At 38.5% G+C, this 23403-nt stretch overlaps 3 protein-coding genes across 6 annotated transcripts; 1 reads left to right on the plus strand and 2 right to left on the minus strand.

The window, feature by feature from the left end:
• Window positions 1-1182: 1182 nt before the first annotated feature.
• Window positions 1183-8816, minus strand: mrm2 (mitochondrial rRNA methyltransferase 2). 3 transcript variants are annotated; one of them, XM_086289705.1, is made up of 3 exons: window positions 8667-8816; window positions 6789-7068; window positions 1183-6070 (listed from the first exon to the last, which is right to left on the minus strand). In XM_086289705.1, exons 2-3 carry the CDS (start codon window positions 7036-7038, stop codon window positions 5640-5642), a joined length of 681 nt encoding a protein of 226 aa, XP_086145831.1. In that variant the 5' UTR covers window positions 7039-7068; window positions 8667-8816; the 3' UTR covers window positions 1183-5639. The 3 variants fall into 3 exon arrangements, with proteins under 3 accessions (XP_086145831.1, XP_086145830.1, XP_086145829.1); XM_086289704.1 differs by lacking the exon at window positions 8667-8816 and having other exon boundaries at window positions 6801-7149; XM_086289703.1 differs by lacking the exon at window positions 8667-8816 and having other exon boundaries at window positions 6789-7149.
• Window positions 8325-16871, plus strand: nudt1 (nudix (nucleoside diphosphate linked moiety X)-type motif 1). The gene is made up of 4 exons (XM_086289706.1): window positions 8325-8568; window positions 8679-8839; window positions 11616-11757; window positions 14253-16871. The coding sequence occupies exons 2-4, from the start codon at window positions 8684-8686 to the stop codon at window positions 14423-14425; spliced, it is 471 nt and encodes a 156-aa protein (XP_086145832.1). The 5' UTR covers window positions 8325-8568; window positions 8679-8683; the 3' UTR covers window positions 14426-16871.
• snx8a (sorting nexin 8a) lies at window positions 14549-23157 on the minus strand. 2 transcript variants are annotated; one of them, XM_086289701.1, is made up of 14 exons: window positions 23003-23157; window positions 22821-22887; window positions 21986-22113; window positions 21068-21197; window positions 20114-20304; window positions 19884-20004; window positions 19218-19354; window positions 18972-19052; window positions 18707-18867; window positions 18389-18518; window positions 18225-18293; window positions 17667-17816; window positions 16270-16419; window positions 14549-15958 (listed from the first exon to the last, which is right to left on the minus strand). In XM_086289701.1, exons 2-14 carry the CDS (start codon window positions 22840-22842, stop codon window positions 15878-15880), a joined length of 1551 nt encoding a protein of 516 aa, XP_086145827.1. In that variant the 5' UTR covers window positions 22843-22887; window positions 23003-23157; the 3' UTR covers window positions 14549-15877. The 2 variants fall into 2 exon arrangements, with proteins under 2 accessions (XP_086145827.1, XP_086145828.1); XM_086289702.1 differs by lacking the exons at window positions 22821-22887; window positions 23003-23157 and having other exon boundaries at window positions 14550-15958; window positions 21948-22091.
• Window positions 23158-23403: the final 246 nt, after the last annotated feature.

A 23403-nucleotide genomic window follows, 5' to 3' on the forward strand; every position in this document is an offset into this window, starting at 1 on the left:
ATTGAAAACACAAACAACAGCTTATTAATAGGACCGTGACAACAATATTTGATCACCATCTTCTTCTTCTCTGCACTCTTTTATCACACATTAGTTTACTAACCCAGTGTGACAAATCACCAGAAAACATCCACACTTGCAAAAATCTTAACACAAAGTTAGTTCAAAGTTTTTATCTCTCGGTTTCCCTTTTCCGCTCTGCCCCGTAAATGTCAGTAGATATGGGGTTACAAATGTACACCGTGCTTTGTTTATCCTCAGTGTCTTTAACCCTCGTACCACATCCAACCTTCACCCCGTTTGCAATAATGTTCCTGACATTTTTCTGCAGGGCTGCTGCAGCCCCCGATGAGCAAAGATCAAGATTGTTCACTGATATGTGTCCTTTTGTATAACAATGCCAGGGAAAAAGACACAAAATACCTGTAGGTTTTTGTGTTTTGTTTTGTTTTTTTACAGTTGTCTGAGAGGCAATGAGGCACTATAAAAATGATGTCTGAAGAGAATATTTTCCCTCCCACGTATTCTTAGAAACACGCTTGTTTACCAGAAAATTTCCATTATATTAAATGGCTTGCCATCATGAACTAAAAGAGTTTCCAGTAAAAAAAAAAAAAAGAGTTGCGGTCTTCATACAGCCCTAAGATTTCAGATTCTTTTTTTCCCCCTGTGAAGATGGTATGAAATTATCATCATAATAGTATTCATTACTTTACGTCAGTGAATGCCTGCTTGGCTCAGTCTGCTAACATTCAGGGACAGGCACTGGGAATGATGAATGTTGTCAGACGAGCAATTCATTTTGGCAACTCAGGTCAGCCAAGGGAATGAAAGGCACGATGGTTAGAAAAGATCTTTCCATTTCTTTAATTTCCTGCCAATTTGAGAGTTCCACTGTGTTAATATTAGAGGCAATGTTTGTTTTTATTAGTGGGACAGAGAAAAATTCAAAAAGGAGGTCTTTTTTCCAGAAAGATTCAGAGTTTTTTTTTTAAACCGTTTTTCCAAAAAAATCTGTTTGGTAAGAGATCAATTCTCTTTTCAAATCATTTGAGGGCTTTTCTAATTGGCGGTCCTCTGCATTCTTTTGCCACCAGAGTAAATAACATCAGATTACATAGGCTTAAATGTATTTATTATTCATGTGAACACATTTTTATTTATAATGTAAGAAAGGTAAGAAATTTCAAATTAATTCCTGATTAGGATGACACTGAATAGCTGTTAATTATATTCTTCTGCCTTTTCAACAAAATCTCAGCAACTTGTCAGTAGTACTTTTACTTCTTGTCTTACAGTCAAGGTAAAAAGCATAAATTATAAGGTTTACATATCAAGACATAATAAAAGAAATATCTGGTCTTTAGTAGGTCTTAAATACAACCTGAGATTAAAAATAAAACATGTATTATACAGATTCATTATTTAATAAAAACTAAACCAAAACACAGAAGAAGTATGTAAAAAAAAAACTTAGTAGACCCTTATTGCTTCCGTGGGAATTAACAGGGTTAGTAGCAGCCAGGTGGTAATTATAAAATGAAGTTGATTAATTGATCATGAGCAAGTGTCTGTAAATCAGACGTTTTGCCAGTTTGCTGGTCTGGACTATTCAGGTGTGTATTATTACAATACCAAGGAGGAAATACATCAGCGCTGATCTGAAAGAAGCGCTTGTTGCATCCTGTCAATCTGGGAAGGGTTATAAGGCCATTTCCAAACAATTTGAAGCCTATTGCTTCTACAGTGAGAAAGATTATTCACAGGTGCAAAACATTCCAGACAGATGCTAATCTTTCCAGGAGTGGACACCCAAGCAAATTCACCCCAAGGTCAGAACGTGCAATTCTTAAAGAAATTACAAAAAACCTTGAGCTACATCTAAGACTCTACAAGCCTCAGATAGCATGCTAAATGTTAGAGTCCATGACAGTACAATTAGAAAGACTTGGCAAGTGTTTCTTGTTTGCCAGGAGAAACCCACTTCTATCTAAAAAGAACATGGCAACATGACAAAGGTTTGCAAAGTTGCATCTAAACAAACCACAAGACTACTTGAACAATGTCCTTTGGACAGATGAGACCAACATGAAGATATATGGACCTAATGCACAGCATCACATTTAGATAAAAACCAAACACAAAGCATAGGCAAAAAAATATATATATATATATACTTTGTGCCACCTGTCAAGCACAGTGGTCAAGGGATGATGATTTAGGCTTGTTTTGCAGCCATATGAACTAGGCACATTGTACTCACTGAGCTGACCATGAACTCCTCTGTATACTAAAGTAAACAGGATAATAATCCCAATCACACCAGAAATCTACAATAGATGCTGCTAAAGGACGTTGGAATGTACTTAGAGTTGTAGCTTTTCACACATTCTGCATTTTGGCTTTGTTTTTGTTAAATAATATGTCATGTTTTGGAGTTCATCTGAGATTAAATGATCCAGATTTTGAGACCTGCTAAGGATAGAATACTTTTTATGAAAAGTAAAGTTCATATAATCCTTTGCAGCAATAACAAACCAAAGAAGTTAAAACTGGTGTTACGTGGCAGACTGTAAAGGTAATTACCACATCTCAGCAGACAGATCTGAATATCAAAATTTGTGGCTTTCTGTTTTCCTCTCTTCATTTACTATTATTTACAACGATACCTGCAGCTGTCCAGGGAAGAATGAATTAGCCTGTGAATGAATCATCATTTATCCTGAGCCGAAACACTCGAGTCCAATGGAATTTACATAAATCCCACAGTAATTCTGAAATAATTTAAATCTAAATAGCAAAGGGTTGAATAATCAACAAGTAATGAGAAGTAAAATTGGTCATCTGTTCACATCTTGCACGATCAGCTTCATCAACAGGCATGGCTGCTCCTGTTCATTCTAAGCAATCATCTTTAGGGGTCAGTCTCCCTTCTATGCAGTTAATTTTACCAAGAGGCATGAATGTTTCAGTTCACACTGTATTACTCATCACTCCTGAGACAGAGAGGCCAGATAGCAGCCATATTCATTTATTCATGTGAGCAATCTCTTTCTTTGCTGCATAAATGCAAATTTGAGCTCGATTAGGATTTTAATTTTCTTTTTATGGCAGGATCAGACTTTGAAAAAAAAAACAATTTAGGACTAAACTGATTTCAAAACAAGAACAGCTTGTGAGTCATTTATTATATTGTATTTTCATAAGGAATAAAATATTTTCAATTTCCGTTTGTGACATAGATATATTCAGATATACATTCAGCATTAAACACATTTGGGGAAAAAAGGCAAAAATGAAATTAACAGAATATTCATATTCAGTAAAATTACATTCAGACTTGAGCCACGCCTCTTTCTTTTTTTTCCTCCAGGGAAGCTATTCTTTTTTTGTGTGTTTTCATTGAAGTAGTTTTGTTTCTGCATCAGTTCTTCTTTCTTTCTGAAGGTCTTTAAGGCCTTTTAGTTTTCTTTCTTTGGACATTGGCTGGTTTCTTCACTCATTCTCAGTCCCGTCTTTGCACCTCACCAGGTTTCTTTTGTCTTGTTTTGTTTGTTTGTTAAGCCAAAGCACTGACCTATAAATCATTTAAGCACCAAAGAAACCAAAATCAGTGGATGAACCAGTGTTGTGCATACACATAACAGTAAGCAAATAATCCATTTGAAAATGTATCTTTGGGTAATTTGTTACCAACAACCTGTCAACAAAACATAATTGGTTCCCATTTCTTGCCAAAGATAAAACAGTTTGAAAAAAAAAAATACTATTTTCTGACCATCAAGGCGATTCCCAAAAAACTATTAGCTAAAAATGTCACATCTTGGCAGGGTGTGTGTTATGTTCTTTAAAAAAAAAATTGGAAACTGGACAAGTAGAGGACAAAAGAAGTGTCAGGCCTAAAAAGCAAACTACAGCAGATTGCACATGGTCCTTCATTTGATCCATCTACTGTTCGCTGAATCTTCATCACAAATGGTCTTGGTGGAAGGGTGACTGATGTGAATTCCTTCTTAAGAAAGGAAAATAGGGAGAAAAGACTGAGGTATGCCAAAGTAGAAAAGAACTTGACCAGACACACCAGGAAAAAATAAATAAAAAATAAAAATCAGGAAAAAAATAAATCATTGCCCCCATTTGAGATTTTTCTAGCAAAACATTAGGAAATATGAGGTGGCTCAACATTTTTGCACAAATTTAAAATCTAAAAAGCAACATGCACATCCTCTAAATGTTATGCATCTTTGACCTCATTACTCAACTGTTGTAAATTACTAACTTCCAAACATTTCTACCCAAAACCATAAGAGAGCCTCTTTAGGCTGTTTATCTCTCTAGAAACTGGATTCGCTTTGACTGCAGTACTAAGGATTACTATACCTTTAAAAGCAAATTTAAAGAACTTTATTTTTATGGTAGACTTGTTACAAATCCACCCACAAATTAATCAGAATTCAAAAGAAAAATACTTATTTTACTTGAGATCAAGCTATCGTCTGGCTTGACCTAAGAACCAAATGTTTGCCAACACAGATGTTAATCTTTTATACTGATTTATTTAACCATGAAAGACATACGAGCTGTAGAAGTATTCAGCAAATTGCATCTCTGTTTATAAAATGAATGGAGATTTTTCCTTTTAGAACCAGGGGTGCCTGAAATAACTCCTTCTCCTTTGAACCTCTGCGCTTGGTTGCATTTCATTGTTATTCACTCATTTGTACATGACAGAGCCCTTTTGGCCAAAGGGTAAAGCAACATCCCAAGTACGTGTCCAGCTGGAGACCTTTGTGGCAAGTCATTCCCAATCTATTTCTGTCACTGGACTAAAAGCATAAAATGCCCTCCAAAAATGATAGTTGCTTGTACATGAAAACGAATGCACTAAGACGGGAAGAGAAGATAAAGATATCGTATATGCATCTGGCTCTGGTGAATGGCGCTTCAAGTCAGGACAAGACTGTGACACTATACGACTACAAAATGTGCTTTTATTTCATGACCAGTTGTACTAAAAAATAAAAACAAATGAAAGTGTTCACCTCAGTGATTTAAAGGAGATCTGTGAAAATATGAAAGAAAGAAAAAAAAGAAAAACTGAAATGACTGTGCTTATCACATTTTCACAGGAAATGGACATGTTTTCACTGTCAGAACCCAATAACACTTGAGTAGCATCCCACTTCCAGTTAGTCATACTGTGTTTGACTCTTATGTATTAGTTTTCCCTCTCTGTGAGCTCTCAGTGAGAGAATTATTACATATTTCTACATGGCTGGCAGTGCAAATTATTAGCATAAGCACCACTGGTAGATGACTTTCTGTAACAAAGCAAATACCAGTCTGAGTGTGTAGAACAAACACTTGGGGCAAACAATAACTTCAGAGAAGCACTGCATTGGGCTCTTGAGGAATATCAAACTGATTCTTGCATAGGTTTACATATTACTGATTCACTGCTGCTGTGTTAAGTTTGCAGGGCTTAAAAGCCAGCATCACAGTGTTTAATGTGTTTGCTTCTGTGCCTGGAGCAGTCAGCCTTACCGATGCCTCAACAGTGCCATCTTTTGATGACAGCCACTAAGAGAGCCCCTTCGTCATGCTCAGACTGAACGGAGCACACACTCCATAATTAAACATCACTTTATTGGCCTTCTGTACATTCTAGCAAGGAAATATCGTTCAGCTGAGTCTTTTCTGCTGGAATCTGGCTTTAAAGTCCGAACACTACTGAACACACTTGAGAGCGTTTCCTGCAGTTTATGAGCAAGGATCCCGTCCCAGTATTTACAAAGAAGAGAACCCTGGGGCTGTAAAATTTTCTCAGCCAAGTCTATCAAAGACAAACACATTGTGATGAGTTTCTCGTGGTCCATCTCTCTGAAACCGCTGGCATTGGGTGCCATGTCGCTCAGGATGACATGAGCCTTGCCGTGGGGAAGAAGCTCCAACAGCTTGGCATGTGTGGCAGGGTCTGTGACATCGCAATTGGACAGGAAGTGAGCACCATCCAGAGGCGGTATGTTCAGCAAATCAATGCCAACAACCATACCACGAGGCAACTCTGGATCTAAGGTAATAGGAAAGATAGTGACTTTAATTTACAAGCTTATTTTTTCTGTTATTTAAGGCTGAGCTACAAGAAAGACAAGTCTGGATATAAAAGCCAGTCTATTTCCTTGCACGATCAACTAGAGAAGCAAGACAACTCATTTGATAATTATAATAACACATAATTATATCAAATTATAATAGCACATGTTCTATATTATCATCAATACACGTTTCTTTTGTGAATTTTCTGCTTTTATTAATGCATCTGTCATAGGCTTCAATAACTTTCAGCTTGGTAATACATCACAGTCTATCACATCTGCTTCTGTTTTTTGCAGAGCACTGCTTTTTGTTTGTGTGGTAAATGTAGTGCAGACTCTTCCCATCAATCTGCATCACTAGGAATAAACGCCGACATGATGGATATTAAGAGCAGCTTCGGTTTCTGAATGCTAATATTCAAACCACACTGCAGATATTTAAAAACGAAATCAATCAATATGACATTTTATGATGCCTATATAATCTTATTAGGAAAATTAGGCATGAGCCACAATACTTTACGCTTGGAAAACTACAGAACCGCTACGCAATAGGGAAAAATCGGACAAAATATTGTAAGGTTGGGCTCAAAGTCGTCCCTGACATACAGTCTTAGCAAAAGCACAAACTCTAGGTTAAACGTCGTAACAATCATATCATGGCGCCCCTCCCACAAACCTGTGTGATCTCACCTGTCCTCTCACCTGTCACACCTGAATTGACCCTCTGGACTGCCACCTGGCTCCAGGCTCCAGGAGCAGCTCCGCAGTCCACCACAGTGTATCCAGGTTGTAAGAGCCTGAACTTGTCATCTATCTCTAGAAGCTTGAAGGCGCTCCTGCATCGAAAGTTTTGGACCTGGGAAGCTTTGACATACGGGTCTTTAAGCTGCCGTCGGAGCCAGCGCTGCTCCGCTGGCGTCTTACCCTTCAGTTTCTTCATCAAACACAACGAGAAGTGCAGATATCTCCTCTGCAAGGAAAACATCCACATTGTTATTACAGTGCGCAGTCACGTGTACCGCATGCTGAACTGCGCTTGCGTCGAAATACACGAGCCCCCCCTCCTCATTGGTTAAGGGCAAAATCGTTAGGTGCGTGCCTATATACGTCCCCTTACTGCAAAACATGTACACAACAAGTGTTCCTATCTGGGACAGATTGAAGCTAATGTGCCTAATTTATTTTTCCATTTGTTTTAAGTTTATACAATACTGAGAAATCCTAGGTCACATTTCTTTATTTATTTTTTTACTGTGTACAAAATCTTTTAATGTGTGGAAAACAGGCAGGCTATATTAAGCCAGACTCTTATTACAGTGCTGTAATATGTGCAGAAGGTGTGACACTGTCAAAGACAGACGAGGCCTCCCCTAATGGAATAGATTGCAGCATATGTAAAGCACAAATGCTTTCCAAAACGCTTTGGAGAGTTTGATTGGCGAATAACACATTGGCTCACCAAGGTCACCAATTCGATTCCACTCTCTTTGGGGGTTCTGTCAGGAAGAGCATCTGATGTAAAACTTTACCAAATCAAAACATATGGAGCTACCAGCTGAGGCAAGTACCATGACATCCAAGTACTCCAAGTACAGGAGACGAAGTGGCATTTCTTCATTTCCCCTGCAGTGATTTCACATTATGGAATGTTGTATGCTGTTAAATGTAGATTCAGTTGAGGGCCGGGAGACTGTCAGTAATGATCTTTACATGCAGATAGTTCTCCAGATTCTCTATAGTTCAGCCATTCATCCATTTTCCTTTATTTATTCAGTTGTTTATCTGGTTGGGTTTCTCTATAAACTTGTAATAATAATATGGGCCACAAAGATGATTTGTTGCAATTTTAGATTGGAAAATGTTCTTCAATTTTTGAATGGTAAACTGAACCTTAAATTTTACAGATTTCAGATGGAATCTTTTTTTGTAAGGCATGACTAAAGTGCATTTAAGTATTATTGCTTTTCTTATTATTACTAATAGTCTATAGACTATTAGTAATAATAAGAAATGAAAGCAAGTAAATACGCTTCTAAGGCCTGGATGACTGAGAACCATCAGAGACATAACGAAGCTTTTAGAAGCAGTTTTTGTTATATTAACAAAATAAAAATAATCAATCAATAAATTACTGATAACCTCCATTTGTTGTTGGGTTATCGTGAGATAACACGTGCTGTAACTGCAGCATTAACCAGCTGCAGTTTCTAGTCGAACACATTTCATGGTAACCACGGTTAACCGATCTAGCAAGAAAGCGATGGACCCGGTGAGCTGAGTTTACGTCAATCGTACTCATCCACGCTCTTACGTATCAGCACATCACGTGACAACCGATCTGCAGCTGCACGCGGGAGTTGTTGAACTCAAAGTATACTGTTTTTATAAGCAGTTTTTCGTCTTTTTTCTTTCGGCCACCGCTGAGAAAAAATTCCTTTTTTCAATACGCTAGCACAGTTTTACTTAGCAGGTAACCATGTTAGCACACAGCGGAGTGTGCAGCTGATTACGCTTACTGTGCAGCACAGTGGAGATGCATTGCGTTAGTTTAACATCAGATTTCTTTACCTCCACACTCAGGCGAGATGTTGAGCTCCAAGCTGCTGACCCTTGTGCTCATTGTCCAGCCGGGCAGAGTGCTACTGGGTATGAAGAAGAGGGGCTTTGGTGCTGGAAAGTGGAACGGGTTTGGGGGCAAAGTTCAGCCTGGAGAAACCATTGAGGACGCTGCTAGGAGGCAAGTTTAGTTGCGTTCGACATTTTTTATATTAAAAAAATAATAATTATAATAAAAATAGACTCACGATTTAAATGATTTTGAAATGAAGTGGTCTTAAGTGTGACGAAACTAATTGGGAAGCTACGATTCTCATGGGGACCAAAATTGGACAATAGAAGACTGGAAAAATGTCAAATGGTCTGAGTCTCAATTTTGACTGTGACACTCAGATCATGGGGTCAGAATTTGTTGTAAACTACAGGAAAGCATGGACCCATTCTGCCTTGTATCAGGGCAGTATTGGTTTAATGTGTGGGGATATTTTTTTGGCACACTTAGGGCACCTTAGTACCAGCTGTACATCATCTAAATCATAGGTGTCAAACTCTGGCCCGCGGGCCAAATTTGGCCCGCAGCCTAATTACATTTGGCCCGCGAAGCCATACCAAATTACTATTAGAGCTGGCCTACTGGTATTATACAGCTAATATATATATTGTTTAGTATTAAGCTTTGCTTGTTCCACATTCAGTTTTTCAGCAAAACTTGTTTGAGTCCATAAGAAAAGATTCATTCTTATATCTGGAGGAATAAATATATTTCAATAAATATTAACGTTAGCCCGCGACTTTGTTCCAGTTTTGAATTTTGGCCCACTGTGTATTTGAGTTTGACACCCCTGATCTAAATGCTAATCATCTAAATGCTACCAGCCTACCTGAATATTGTTGATGACCATGTCCATCCATTTATGCACCACGGTGTGCTCATGTTCTAATGACTCCGTCCATCAGGATAATATGCTTCATCCCAAAGCTTAAATCATCTCAAACTATTTTCTTGAATCCCCACCACAGCACGTTTGGATGTGCAACTATGTTTTTTTTTTGTTTGTTTGTTTTTCTAGTTGGGTTTTTGTTTTTTTGTTTTTTTGGGGGGGGCACAAATTTCTGCAAACACAAAGCATCTTTTAGGGTTTTACAGGTGTAATTTTTATAGCCTTTGTGGTTTTATCTAAAGTAGTTCTAAATCTAGTTTAATCAGTTTCGCAGTCCATATTATCACATCAATATCCACTTTGATATCTGCCAGGGTATCAATACACTTATAGCTTTAACATGAACCATTAAAAACATATGACAAAACATAACACTGGGTTTGGGATTTTAAGACGAAACTCTGTTTGTATGCAACAGCAAAGTACCAATGTTGTGCAAGGGTTAAGAAAACGACTGAAAAAGAGGGAGTTTGATATGTTTTGAGTACTCTGTAAGTGTGTGGGGGGAAACACATTAATGTGAAGTCTGGACAATCTGTGATCAATCATCTGCAGGAAATTTGTTTCAAAGCAAAGGAAGGAAACCCCCAAAAAGCTATCGGGCGAGTTCTCAAGCCGTTTTTCCTTAAACACGTAGTGAGACCAGCTTTGTGTTTAGGATATTTGGATGCAATGGGTAACAAGACTGAGTTAGAAACACTTAGTTCTTCATGTAATGGTCAGGTAAGGGCAATACTGAAAATCATCTTAACCCACTTCTCAATCCTAGCTTCACTCCTTCCATTTAATAAGTCCTGGTCAGTGAATAGGCCAACACCAATCAAAACATTTCTTTTAGTGAAGGGAACTTAAGGTTGTGTTTGGCTTGAGTACTGGGGACTAAAAAGCTAAAATGAGTACCCTTAGATAACGTGCTGTGACTGAGAATATTGCTAGACAAAAGAGCTTCTTTTAAAAAGTGTGATTGATTAAAGAAAAAGAAAAAGAGGAAAACTGCAGTTTGTAATTAATAGTCCTAATCATATAAATTAGTGTCTGTTAATATGTTGAGTGTAATGTATAATATTCTGTGAAAGGAACGTTAAAATTCACTTGCTGCTGGCATCTACCAGCAGCTTTTAATGTGGAGTGTTTTCTTGGATGCTGCTAATGCATAATTTTTGCAGTTGTTGGTTTTTTTTTTATGATTGGGATGAATCCCCTGAAAATAAAACAAAAAGAGCTACTGCATCGTTCCAGAAAATCTGAATTTTTTTTCAGTCTTTTAAAAGTCGTCATCCCTGCCCCTAACAGTTCTTATCTCTGAAGCTCTTGTGATGAGTAAGATATGTATCAAGTGTACCTTTACCAAGATTTAACATTCTGTAAATGAATGATGACACACACGGCTGCAGCTTTCCAGCCACCAGCCAAGCACATCACCAAAACAGGAACTGACAGGACCCAGTACAGACTCTTTATGCCGGCGAGGCGTGATTGCGGATGCCGCTCAGGTGCGTCCGCCGCCTCTGCAGCGGCACCGCAGACCACGCCCTGCCACACCTTCATAGAAAGCGACAAAGCTCTTATATTAATTTCTTCTCTGACGACACATTTTTATTAGAAAGCACGTCACATATTAGTGTATTAATGGTAAGTTCATGGTTAGTTACTTTTTAAATAAAGATGGGAGAGAATAAAAGTACTACAAATTTGACATTCAGTCAACCTGAACATGCTATTTTGGCATATTTTACTACCCTCTGCAGTTTGCAACAACACTTTGACCCCGATCTCAATGTTCAGCCCACAAGCTCTTATCCAGACCTTTCACTCTCATACTAATTTTTTTTAATAATCTTAAAATGTTTTGTGTAGAGGGTAAAGCAAATGCCACAAATAGATTGTGTCCTAGAACCACCGATATCATTACTTTGCCATTTTTAGTTGCTTTTAGTGCCCGTGTGACGTCTACGGTGAGCTTATTTTTAAGACCCACGTAATTAATCATTTATTTGATGTTTTTTTTCCTTTCAGAGAGCTGGAAGAAGAAAGTGGTCTCACGGTGGATGCACTCGACAAGATCGGAAATATCAAATTTGAATTTGTGGGAGAAACGCAGCTACTTGATGTCCATGTTTTCAGAGCCGACACATATAATGGAGAACCGACAGAATCCGATGGTATCACATCCGCTGCACCACACTGAAAAATGAAGAAATCCAGTGGTATCATAGTTTGAAAGTGGTTGAAATGAGAGGAAGGAGAGAGCTTGGGGTGGTGAATTTTAGTTCACTGTTGCCTATACGTTTCAGATAATGGTGTCCTATGAGAGGAGATGCAAAGATTGTTTGTTGCACAGTGCCTAACAGTTTGGCACGAAAATATTTTATATTTTAATATATTTATAATAAATATAATTGAGTCCTAATAACGTGATATAAACCATTTTTTGTAACTTACTGTTAAAGTGATGTTTGACCCAAACTTATATCAACAGTTCGTTTTTCATATCTGTCACATTTCTTATTGAAAATAATATTTTAAAGGTTTTATAAAATCAAATTTGTTGAATATGCAAATCCATCCACTTTGGTGACCCCTTAATAATAAGTGAGCAGCCGAAAGAAGCTTTTTAAATGGAGTTGAGTAGAAATGTTAAGTAGCAAGGAAAACTATAATATAGCTAATAATTGCGCAGTACTGGAGCAGATGTTCATAGTTAAGAGTTCTATGAAGTCTGTGAAAAGCATTTGACCTCCTCCTGACATCTTCAGGGGGCTTTGTTTTGCAGGCTCTTCTAGTTTTATATTTTTCCAGCAAAATTAAAAGTGAAACAAGCAGTCTGAGCAAAGCAATTGAAGCCAAATTCTTCTAATAACTAGAGTCAGGCGTCACTGGGGGGGTTTCATGGCGTTTGCGTTCCATGCAAGGTTTATGATAGCAAGAATAGGAATAGGCGTGATGTGCAAGCACTTTGTGGTTTTTGATTTGCACTACTCGGTCCTCCCTGAGTAGTGCAAATCAAAGGTAAGGTACAATAACTTACAGCAGACAGAAGATTGGAGTGTGTGTTCAAAGCAGAAGGTTACAATAAAGGTTTGATTTTAGTGATGTTTCTTATTTGAAAGAAATGAGTACATGAGGCTAGAGAGCTGAGGTTCAAAATTCAAATGCTGGTCAAAATAACTGCAAAACTCCTCACAGATTATTTGATGTTGCAGGGCTAATGACCGATCTCCTTAAAGAAGCTGTCAGGCCTGAACACATGGGCCTCAGTTTTGAGATACTTAAAGACACTCAGTCGGTAATGACAGTGAAAACTGGTTGATAGGTGTAATAGGAAAGTATAGCTACATATTATCAGATGAGCAGCAGTAAGAAATATGAGATCTCTAAAACATGAAATATGTAATGAAAGCAGAAATGGTACAAGGGTGGAGCTTTGAGAGATGGGAAAAGAGAAGATAAAGACAAAGTTATTATGAATTTTGAAGTCTCTGTCAAATAACTATTATTAAATTTGAGAGCAGTGCCAGAAATACCAGATCAATAATATGTTTGTTGGTTTGGTCTGGTCACTGGTATACTTTTTTTAAGTACAATGTCCCTCAACCAGCTGAAAAAGCTGGTAAGCAGTAGTTTTGCGAGTTATTTTAGAAATTAGTAGAAGTCTGGAAACGGGTCTGCAATTGTCTAAACCAGTCGTATCCTGTGTTGGATTTTGTTTGACTATTTGACTGTTTTGTGTGAGATACACAGAAGTAGGAGCGTGTGTAGTATATTTGTGAAGTGGAAAGAAAAATCTATAATTGTGCTCTCAGTGGTAAAGATTGTAAATAAACAAAGAAGAGTTGATGCCCTTAGCAGGAAGAACTTGCAAGGATGTCTTTCCAGGCAATTTAGCCAAGGTCAGCAAGGTGAAGTCTGGAGGCGCTCGGCAAACCTCAGCTCCTCGAGCGTTCAGGCATTAGCAGTGAACCAAAGAGTCTGGAGGGTAAAAGAAGTCAAACAGTCAGGAGGTGAAGTGATAAGTAGAGGGAAAAAAGCTTAACTGAAATGTGGTGAAGTTAAGGGAAATTGTGTAATGTGGTTTTAACACTGATTTAACAAGACAGAAATTAAAGTTGGAAAATACTAATAACCAATTGGGGGATTAAGTATGAGGTTTGTTTAGTCAAGAATAGTCTAGTCAAGCCATTAAATTAAAAAAATAAATAAAGATCCAACCATTTCTATCATCTTCTTAAGGTTAAGAAAGAATGAATGAATATGGTGGAGTTTTTTCTCTCTAATCTTTGACTAGAAAAATTCTAAAAAGAGTAATTTTAGTGACAATAATTATTTCAGCACACTTATGAGCGTTTTAAGGCACATCAAATAACATTAAGTGTTTGATTTTAACAGCTTATCATATAAAAGTTTTGTTTTGTATAAAACAGATAAGATAAGGCAGGAAATGAGTGCAAGTGTTATCTGCACTACTGTAATACAGATGTCTGTTGTCTACTTAGGATTGAGGTCCTAAAGCAACTTGAATTGATTTAATAATAATTCTCTCCATTCTCTGGACAGTAACTAAGAAATGACAGTGAAAAGGCAGATGATATCTGAAGGCAGATGATAAAATGCTATTTCATTCTCCGGAGGTCTAATTATTTTTTCTTTTGTTTTCTAGAAATGAGGCCCCAGTGGTTCGAACGTGACAAAATTCCTTTCAGTCAGATGTGGGCCGATGATATACTGTGGTTCCCTCTGATGCTGCAGAAGAAGAAATTTGTTGGATACTTCAAGTTTCAGGGTCACGATGTGATTCTCAGCCACACGCTGGAAGAAGTGGAGGAGCTCTGAAGGGAAATAATCGAGCTGTTACTGGTGGCATTTACATCAGGGACCAATATAAAACCTGTGAGAAATACCAGGAATAATCCAACGGCTGTTTTGTGTCATTATGCGGAGGAAACGAAGATATCCTGTGGAGGGTTTACATGTTACGCAGCTGTAACACAATTAGAAACCTTTTTATTTCTTTACAGGGATTTTTCCCCATGAAAATCAAAGCAGCACTACACTGAAAGAAAACATCCATACTCTCATTTTATTTTTAGAGTATCTGATTCAACACAATTCAGGAAGCACCTCTTTAGTGGAATATTTACAGTATATACAGTTCTGAATTCATTAGGTTTCATATTCTGTGCAGCACGTTTCCAAAATTAAGGCGATTACTAAAATAATTGTTTCATACTGTATGGGAGTTTCTTCATAAAATACATGTTTAAACCAGTTCATTTGCAATTTGGAACATAGCTTCTTTAACATGAACCCCAAATTGCACCTTTGTTACATATATTTGAGTAAAGTATATTCTCTGTTATATGTGTGTACAAAAAACCAAAAATGTACATAATTTTAGAAAAGTACAAAGTCAGACAGTGAATGAGAAGAAAATCCAGCAAAATTCAGACATTTTTGTCCGGATAATAATACATCTGTTGGCTGATGTGCGCAAAAATCTTCTTAAAAAAATTAAAAGTGATGATTGTTAAATTGGGGTGATGCAGGAGTCCTGCTTTTATGTACAGCAAAGGAGTGTATTTAGGCAGCTTTGTCTTTGGTAGTAAATCAATAGCTTATAGTGTTATTATTGACATTATGTCACTAGTGCCAGACATTATCCTTTCATAGATCTCACCTCTGCCCTTCATATTATCCTACAGTTTAAGGTCAGATGTTTGAAATAGCTTATAAAATAAAAACTGGGACGCTTGCAAATACTTCAGGCAGCGAAAACTCTTGTTGTAAAAAAAAACAAAAAGCAGGAAAAGTATGCCAATACACATCCCTACGAACTAACATTTATAAAATAAAATAATATACTGGTTCAATGTTATTAAGCAAGAACATTAAGGTTTTTAATAGTCCCACCCTTTAATAAAGTCAGCCTTTCTGTCCTTTACTACTTATTTCATCTTAGTGTGGAAAATTTAAATATCACATACAGGTGCTTTAACTAAAGCAGAAATTAATGCACCAGCCTTGTATCCGTTGTAAAATAACACTTCATAGGATTTTCCTGACATGTTCAAATAATTATAAAAAGTTAATGGTGAACTGGACTTTACGCAGAAGCAGAGCATAAAGTGTTTTACGAGCCAGCTGTTCCATGCAGGTGATATGGCCAATGATCAGACAAAACAAAACTGAATGAAAAAGCTCTGCTCCCCCCCTTTAGCATTATTTTGTAGTTTGTAATCCTCAGTGGCTGTGTTTTTCCTTTTTCATCTCATGTACATTTAGGTTTCAGATGGAGTGTTTCAGTCCATTGTTACCGCTGAAGAGACACCCAAGCTTTGGCTGCAATTCACTCCACACCTCCCCCATCTAAAAAGAAAGGGAAAACAATAGTGTATTTTACTGCACAGAATATATTGCTCAATAGTTTCCAGCTTTAAAAAAAAAAAAAAGAAGCATTCAAGTACTTGAACCACAGAAACTGAAAACCAGCGATCAGAAGGAAGTACATAACCATTACTGCTTTGCTTGGTTTCTAATCCCAGATGAAAAAGTTCGGTCTGTTCAGCTGTACCATCCATCAGTTTCAGTAGCCAATTTAAAACTTATTTGACCTTCCTGGAGTGGTGTCGCCATAAAGGCGGATCTGTAGAAAAGTTATTTTCAAAAAACTGTCTCACCTCTCGGTGTCCTTGGACCTGGGAGTTAACAAAAGATCCGAGAATGTGCGAGGTAATCGGAAGGTAAGTGAAGATAAGCTGTGTTTCTTGATGAAGGCAGAATAGGGAGAAGTAGTTACGCAGCTCCATGGTCTGGATGGCATTTTCTTGCTGTTATTAGAATAAACATACAGTAAGATGTCTTTACCGTTTATTAAAGGATGGGAATGATTAGAAATAAAACACTTTATATAGAGTAAGCATTGTCTATTTTCATATGTACAAGTGTTGGTACTAAATAAGGAAAAAAAATAAAACATGATGAAGCTCTACTCTCATTGCCAAAACAAGAAGCACACAAATTATTCAATTACATTTAAAAGATTCTATAGGATTTAAAATTTTCCATTTTGTGTTGTCACGTCAACACTGCAATTACCTTTCATCATTCATTTATGACTGTTGTACATAATAATACATATCTCACATATCAGTCAACTAATAATCTCTGTTTTTAGAGAGCATTATATGCATTGATGGGACACTTTATGTATATTTTGTCTGCATAACCATCTCCAGGGTTTACAGAGAATGGCTTGAAAATGCTTTGTTAATGACAGAGGTCAGAGTGGAATGGCCAGGCTGCTTCGATCTGATAGGAAAGCAACAGAAAAATAAATAAAAAGTAGCAAAAGAGCGTCTCTGAATGCACAACACATCTAACCTTGAAGCAGAAGGGCTACAACAGTCAAAGACCACACTAGATACCATTTCTGTCAGCTAAGAACAAGAAGCCGAGTCTACAAATTCACACAGATTCACCAAAACTGGACAACTGGAAACTGATGAGTCTTGATGTCTGCTGTGAGATTCAGATTGTAAGGTCAGAATTTGGTGTAAACATTATGAAGGCATGGATCCACCCTGTTTCGTTCAGGCTGGTGATAGTGATGTAGAAACACGGGGATATTTTCTTTGCATACTTCAGGTGCTTTAGTACCAGTTAAGTGTTTAAACAGTCTATTGAGGAGTATGCCTGTCCCTTTATGACCACATTGTCCCCATCTTCTGATGGCCATTTTCAGCAGGTTAACATGACAATGTGTTCACTGTACTCGAATGGCCTTCATAGTCAATACATCTCAATCTAATAGAGCACCATTGGGATGTAGTGGAACAGGATAATGTGCAGCTGACAAATTTCTCTCATCCCAACATTTATTTTTTATTTTTTTTAATGGCTCACAAGGCTATAGCTCCATTCATATGTAAACCCACACAATTATACGGTCAGTGTGTGTGTTTTCAGGGCACATGTTACTTTTATATGAACTTCAGTCACTGTAGAATTTTACTTTTAAAGCAATAAAGAAGTTCACACTCTAAAGGCTCACAAAAAGAGAAGATGAAATGATCACCTGAACAATTCGCGATTCCAGCTGCTCCACAGATGCCTGCTCTTTGTGCTGCACAGTGGCACTCATCATCTGCCTCTTCATCACACTGTACTTGTGCAATGCTTTCTGGTGCTCATGGAGGACGCCCTTCTCATGCCGCTCACAGAGATCCTTGAGAAACAAAGTACTTCTTTATTTGACTACAAATTGTAGGGAAACACGCTGTGCTGCACATAGCAACCAGGGGTAATGGAAGAACTTTATGCATGTTGTTTTTTGGTTAATAGATTTGATAGACGCTGTGGAAAATGATTTCTTGTTAACCCACCAGCTGCTTTGCAAAATCAAAAAAATTCCACCCACGAATAAAAACAGCAATTTCAATGGAGTGAGGTTAAAACAGTCCATTACATAATAGTCTGACTTTGGTTACTAAATGCACTTCAATTTAAATTTACAAATATTTATTGTGCTTCTATCAGAAAACAGCAGGCAGAACAAAAGTAACTGCCACACAAAAGGTTGAGGATCCCCTGGAGGTGGAGTGAAAGGCGAGAACCAAAAGTGAAACTCACTCACCCTGTACGACTGCAGCAAATCCAGGAAAAGATTCAATTTTTCCACAACATCATCTTCTTCTCGCCGGCCCTGAGGACATTAACAAAACAACATTTATTACCCAGTGCCAGTTTTGGACAAACACAGCAGAGCAGGTGGTGAAGATGAAAGACTGAGGGCTGTACCTGCTGAGCAGCTTTGTCAGACAGCACAGCAAACTCCACAGAAAGGCTCTTCAGCGACTGGCGCAGGGTCCCCCAGGTGCTTTGTGAAGAGGCCAAGGAGGGAAGAGGCGAGGCATCTGAGCCCAGTGTACTGCAGAAAATACAATATTACAGAGGGAGAAAGTAATATTGTGGTGTGCTAGCTGCCAAACTCATTTCAAGTTAACAACCAGGAACAGAATCACAGATAACACTGAGGATTTGAACCTTATTACCAAAAACTCCAATACCTGCGGATACTACAGAAAGATTAAGTTTATACCCCTAATAATAAAATACCTGAGCTCTTTGCCAAACATGAGGAGATCAGATGCATTGTCCTTAGAGCGCTCCACCATTTTCTCAGCTCTGTCCCGCAGCCTCTGGAAGCTGTTGTGGATATTTCTAATCATCTCTCTGCTTGTCGAAAACTGAGCCTGAATGTCAGCTGGGAGATATTCCTGTAACGCAAGCGAGGCAAAGCTCTTTTGTGCTGTCTGAATCTTTAAAAGCAGGCGATTCTTTATGAGAAAAGTACAACTGGAGTCATCAGCCATGTGCAAACCTTTGCCTGAGTTGCGATTCTGTTAATCATGAACTCGTCACCCGTTTTCTTACAAGTGTCACGCAGCCTAGACTGAACATCCTGTGTGGGAAGAGGAGGGTGAGGAGGTCAGAGTTTGGGGGGGGGGGGGACGACACAGATTAGCTAAAACAGGATGCATTGCACTGTCAGTCATCATGACCATAATGCTTACTGTGCAACAGCCAGCACAAAAGAAACAGGGAGTAAGTTAAAGAAACGACATACAGAGCCACTGAAAGTGAGGAAGGTCTTGACCAGCTCATCCTCTGAGAAGAAAGGATGTCGAGCCACCAAGTTAAGAAATCTGCCGAGGCCACGTCTCCTCCCCTCAATGAACTCCCGCTCGGAGAGCGAGGTCAGGACTGTGGACAGACGCAGCAGAGAGCAAACACGATGAGCAGTTTGACCAGGAGTGTTAGCACTGACAGAGAGGGGTGTTCGGGGTATAAAAGGGGGCAAACTTTAGCTTAAACTTGAAGTCCATGTCAATTTACTCAAAAACCATAAATGGAGAACTCTTCCGATGTTATGCATCAAAAAGCACCAATGGTAGAAAGGTTGATTTGCATATGATGATGCATTTTTTTAAAATATTCTACAGTTGATTAAGACGTAAGGGAGTCTGTGTCTAACCAAGCGTGTTTGTGAGGATTCATCAGTGCATAAGAATCTACATAAAGAGGAAACAGCTGGATTTTTACACATCACTAGTTTCTTTATTCTTATTATTTATTCTTTACCCGCCAAACTGCTTGGCTACGTGTTTGTCAACCATTCTGTCGAGAGTATACACCCAAATAATCTCCAAACAAATCTGAAGTAACAGACATGTTCAGCTAAAAAAAATAAACTGTAAAATGATTCAATGCAGAAACAAAGACCCTGACCTACCTCCTTTTAACATCCTTTTAGGTGGCAAAGCTGGCACGACTCTGTAGGCAAATCTCTGAAGCAAAACCTCGTGGAAGACATCAAAGTCGCTATAACGCCGGTAAACTGATATCTTATAACGCTGAATAAAACAAAAAGACAAGAAAATTTAAGAGAAAGAGTAATAGTGTAGTAGTTCACATAGTGTTCTAGACCATTGTAACACACATATTTAATGTATCAGGTTTTACCTGGCTGGTGACCTGGTACTCCACATGTTTGAGGAACAGGCCTTTCTTCTCAGGAATGAGCTCCACCTGGACCGTGTCTTTCCCCAGAAGCTCGTCCAGCGTCTGCGACAATGTCAGCACGTCGTCCTGAGCCGGCTGCATCCTCAGCGTGCTCAGGTCCCTCGGCTCCCCGAGCTGAGGTTTCGGTAACTCTGACAACCACACAGCAACAACCAAGATCCAATATTTGTTTTCCGTGATTGAATCAATGAATCTAGAGAGAAGTGAATTTCCCAACTGCGAGGAATGCCGATGTTAAAACCAAGACTACGTGTTTCCCTCTGTTTGTCTCCTGCTAGCCCAGTATTGTGTGTAGCATTCATGTGATCTGCTTTTCATTTCTTCTAGGACATTCCAGGAAGAACGTGAATTGAATGTAATGTACTCCCACAAATGCATAAGACTCATTCTGGAGCTGACAAGGAAGTGGCATGCAGCAAGCTGCCACACTGGCCACACCTGAAATAACAGAGAGAGCCTTAAATAATCACAGAAGGTCGGGGATGGATCTAACTCAAGCCAGCATAATGGCTACCTCAATGAAAACCATAAAAACCTCTCCCCCTGTCATCTTCCCTCTGTGGGGCTAGTGAAAGAATGCAACACTTAAATATAGCAAAGTCTTCCCTACCAAAATAAAATAAAACTAAATGAAGCCACGTGAGGCAAGTGAAATGAATATTTTATGCAGTTGGTACTTTTCAGTTTAGAGCTGTCATTTTAAAAAAAAACAACTTCTATTTAAAAGTGAAACCTTACATCTACATGGTCAATAAAAAGAGCGACATTTGTATCTTTGCAAATGATTTATCCTGACAGCAGAGGAAATGCTGGCGTTGCCGTTTTACACACTGAAGACTTTCCAAACTACTCATTAAGTAAAACATTTACTACACTGCTGTCACTGTCCCCTACCTAGTATGCAGTTCTCCAAGAGTTTGGGACTCGGTTGCTTGCCCTGCTGAGCGAGAGCAATCAAAGCGAGTGCTTTATAGAGTGATAATTTGCTCAGGAATCCATCGGAGGAGTCAAGATGCTCAGCAATCTGAAGAGAACAAAGACAATATGGCCTCAGGGTCACAATCTTACAGTCTGACAACCAAATTCAAATGTGGTTTGCATTCCTTTTGCGAAAAGTGCGCAGTATACACAAAGGCAATGATATGCAATGAGGTCAGGGAAGGGGAAATGGGAAACCTGCAGACATTGTAACTTCAGAGGAATTTCATATTGTGGATGTGTTGTACATCTCAGCATTAATGCAAACAAAAACCACGGGGCTACACCGCTATGTATTCAATGCCTACAAGCCAACAATACTTCCTGCTGATAAGATATTCATCCCACTATCATTTGTCTCAACCACTCCTCCAACTCAGGGTGACAGGGGCACTGGAGCCTATCTCACAGTGGCGACCTGATAAAATATTATGTCTTTATCTACTCTGTCTGCATTTGCTAACACTAACTCACAAAGCATCCCTTATCAAAATTAAAGTGAACAGTTGAGCAAAAATGTGGCATAGCAGCCCATTTAATTTATTAAATTGTCTCTTTGACTAAAGGCTTCAATTCACCAGTCTGTAATCCTTTTCTATGCCAGCCTCATGTCACTATAAAACTGTGAGTGCATGTGTCACATTGGTAATATGCAAAAAATAGGGATGAGTCAATGGGATATTCCTCTATTATTTCGGTTCAGTGTGGGCTGTATAGTCCATTACAGTAGGCTGCTTTGGGCCAGTGCCGGTTAATAAGTAAAAGTTACAGTTTTAGATAACAATGCAGTCTCTACCTGTCGCAGCATGAATGCTTTAAATGTGGACCCCGCACCTGGTTTAAGACCACCTTGGAGAGATCGGTCCTTTGGAGCAGCCGCTGAAAAACCTCAACCTGCACTCTCTCATCTGTCCTACAGCGGATGGCCTCATGCACTTCCCTGTAATAGGCAGGAACTGAGCCTAAAAGAGGAACAACACCTACATAGCATCACAACTGCCCAAATATGAGAAATATGCCATCATTATAATGAAGTGGTAACCAGTGCAGGGGTCACGAGAAACTAATTTTATGAAACTACAGGATTTATTTCCTACCTCGTGGTTTTATATTACCCCTCATAGAAATTACAGGCTACTGTGTTGCCTTGAATCTTTTAAGGCATCCAAAAAACAGACAAAAAAACAAACAAACAAGAAAGAAAGAAAAAACATCGGGAATTATTATATTAACAACTTCAGTTTTAGAGCAGTGCGGACTAGATAAGATTAATACAGCTCAGATAAGATCACTACGGGGTTTTTAGGTATTTCAGTGGACAAGGGAAAGTTTTCCAAATGGAAGTAAAACAGCTCCCAAACTAAGTAGCACTGTTCACCGCTTACATAACCTTTACCGGGAAAAATCACCAAGACTGTAGCTTTACTGGTATCAAGAAAGCATCAACTGGTGAGATAAAAACGCGCACATGACGGCTTTTCAAAAGAAGATTGATTCCGATCGTAATGTTGCCTACTCAGAAATTCTCATAGCGATTTTAGTTCGCAGGAATATTCACACTTTAAACTTTTCCGACATCGCAACGTCGAGAAAAATAAATAAATCCAATGTGGAAATCATTTGGCGATACTGTCATAAAAAGGACTTTTAAGAAGTTTTGGCACTCTACCTTCACTGATCTCTCCTGCCATGGTTCAGTCTGTCATGTGAGCACGGGAGCACCTCCATGTGATTTCCTGAAGAAAAGAAAAAAAACATGCAATTTATTTCTTAAAGTTGTAGCGATCGCTGGCGCAAGTCCGAGCCCAGAGATGAATAATCCACATGAATTAAGTGCAGTAATTTACTTACAGCCACAGTTAATCACCAATTGTGCCTTTAAACTGCATTAATCCGAACCAAGAAACGGATCTGGGGTGTGAAGAAGCGATTTATGAAGCTCCCAACTCTGTGAGACCGAGGTTTATCAGACTTGCAATGGGGGAAAATGTCTCGAAGGGGGATATTTATTTCATGGTTTCACTTGGGAGGTTTAATTTTAGTTTATTCTCTGTTCCTCATTCTTTAAACTTGTCTGCATGAGCAATGGTGCCTTCACGTGCTCCTTCTATATTTTAGCTTGAGGGATAACAAGATCCACAGGCAGAGAGTTTAATTGACGTGATCGTTGTTGCTGTACACATAACCGCACTGTTTTTAGCTGTATTATCTTTACGTGTTGTTGTTGTTTTGTCGTAGATATCAACAATAAA

Source organism: Aulonocara sp. 'chitande type north' Nkhata Bay, linkage group LG4 (assembly GCF_057382095.1).
Source record: "Aulonocara sp. 'chitande type north' Nkhata Bay isolate Kocher_YH1m ecotype deep benthic linkage group LG4, A_spYH_male_GT1.1, whole genome shotgun sequence".
Lineage (NCBI taxonomy): Eukaryota > Metazoa > Chordata > Actinopteri > Cichliformes > Cichlidae > Aulonocara > Aulonocara sp. 'chitande type north' Nkhata Bay.

Excerpts from the sequence above, each read along its gene's own strand:
- mrm2 (XM_086289703.1), bottom strand. The coding sequence starts at position 7,089 with ATGTGGATGTTTTCCTTGCAGAGGAGATATCTGCACTTCTCGTTGTGT. Across the intron at positions 6,071-6,788 it reads TGTGACAGGTGAGAGGACAG|ATCCAGAGTTGCCTCGTGGT; the intron begins GTGAGATCACAC and ends CTATTACCTTAG.
- nudt1 (XM_086289706.1), top strand. The coding sequence starts at position 8,684 with ATGTTGAGCTCCAAGCTGCTGACCCTTGTGCTCATTGTCCAGCCGGGC. Across the intron at positions 8,840-11,615 it reads AGGACGCTGCTAGGAGGCAA|CTGGAAGAAGAAAGTGGTCT; the intron begins GTTTAGTTGCGT and ends CCTTTCAGAGAG. Across the intron at positions 11,758-14,252 it reads AGAACCGACAGAATCCGATG|AAATGAGGCCCCAGTGGTTC; the intron begins GTATCACATCCG and ends TTTGTTTTCTAG.
- snx8a (XM_086289701.1), bottom strand. The coding sequence starts at position 22,842 with ATGGCAGGAGAGATCAGTGAAG. Across the intron at positions 18,868-18,971 it reads GAATCGCAACTCAGGCAAAG|GAATATCTCCCAGCTGACAT; the intron begins GTTTGCACATGG and ends CTTGCGTTACAG. Across the intron at positions 18,519-18,706 it reads ATGTTTGGCAAAGAGCTCAG|TACACTGGGCTCAGATGCCT; the intron begins GTATTTTATTAT and ends TATTTTCTGCAG.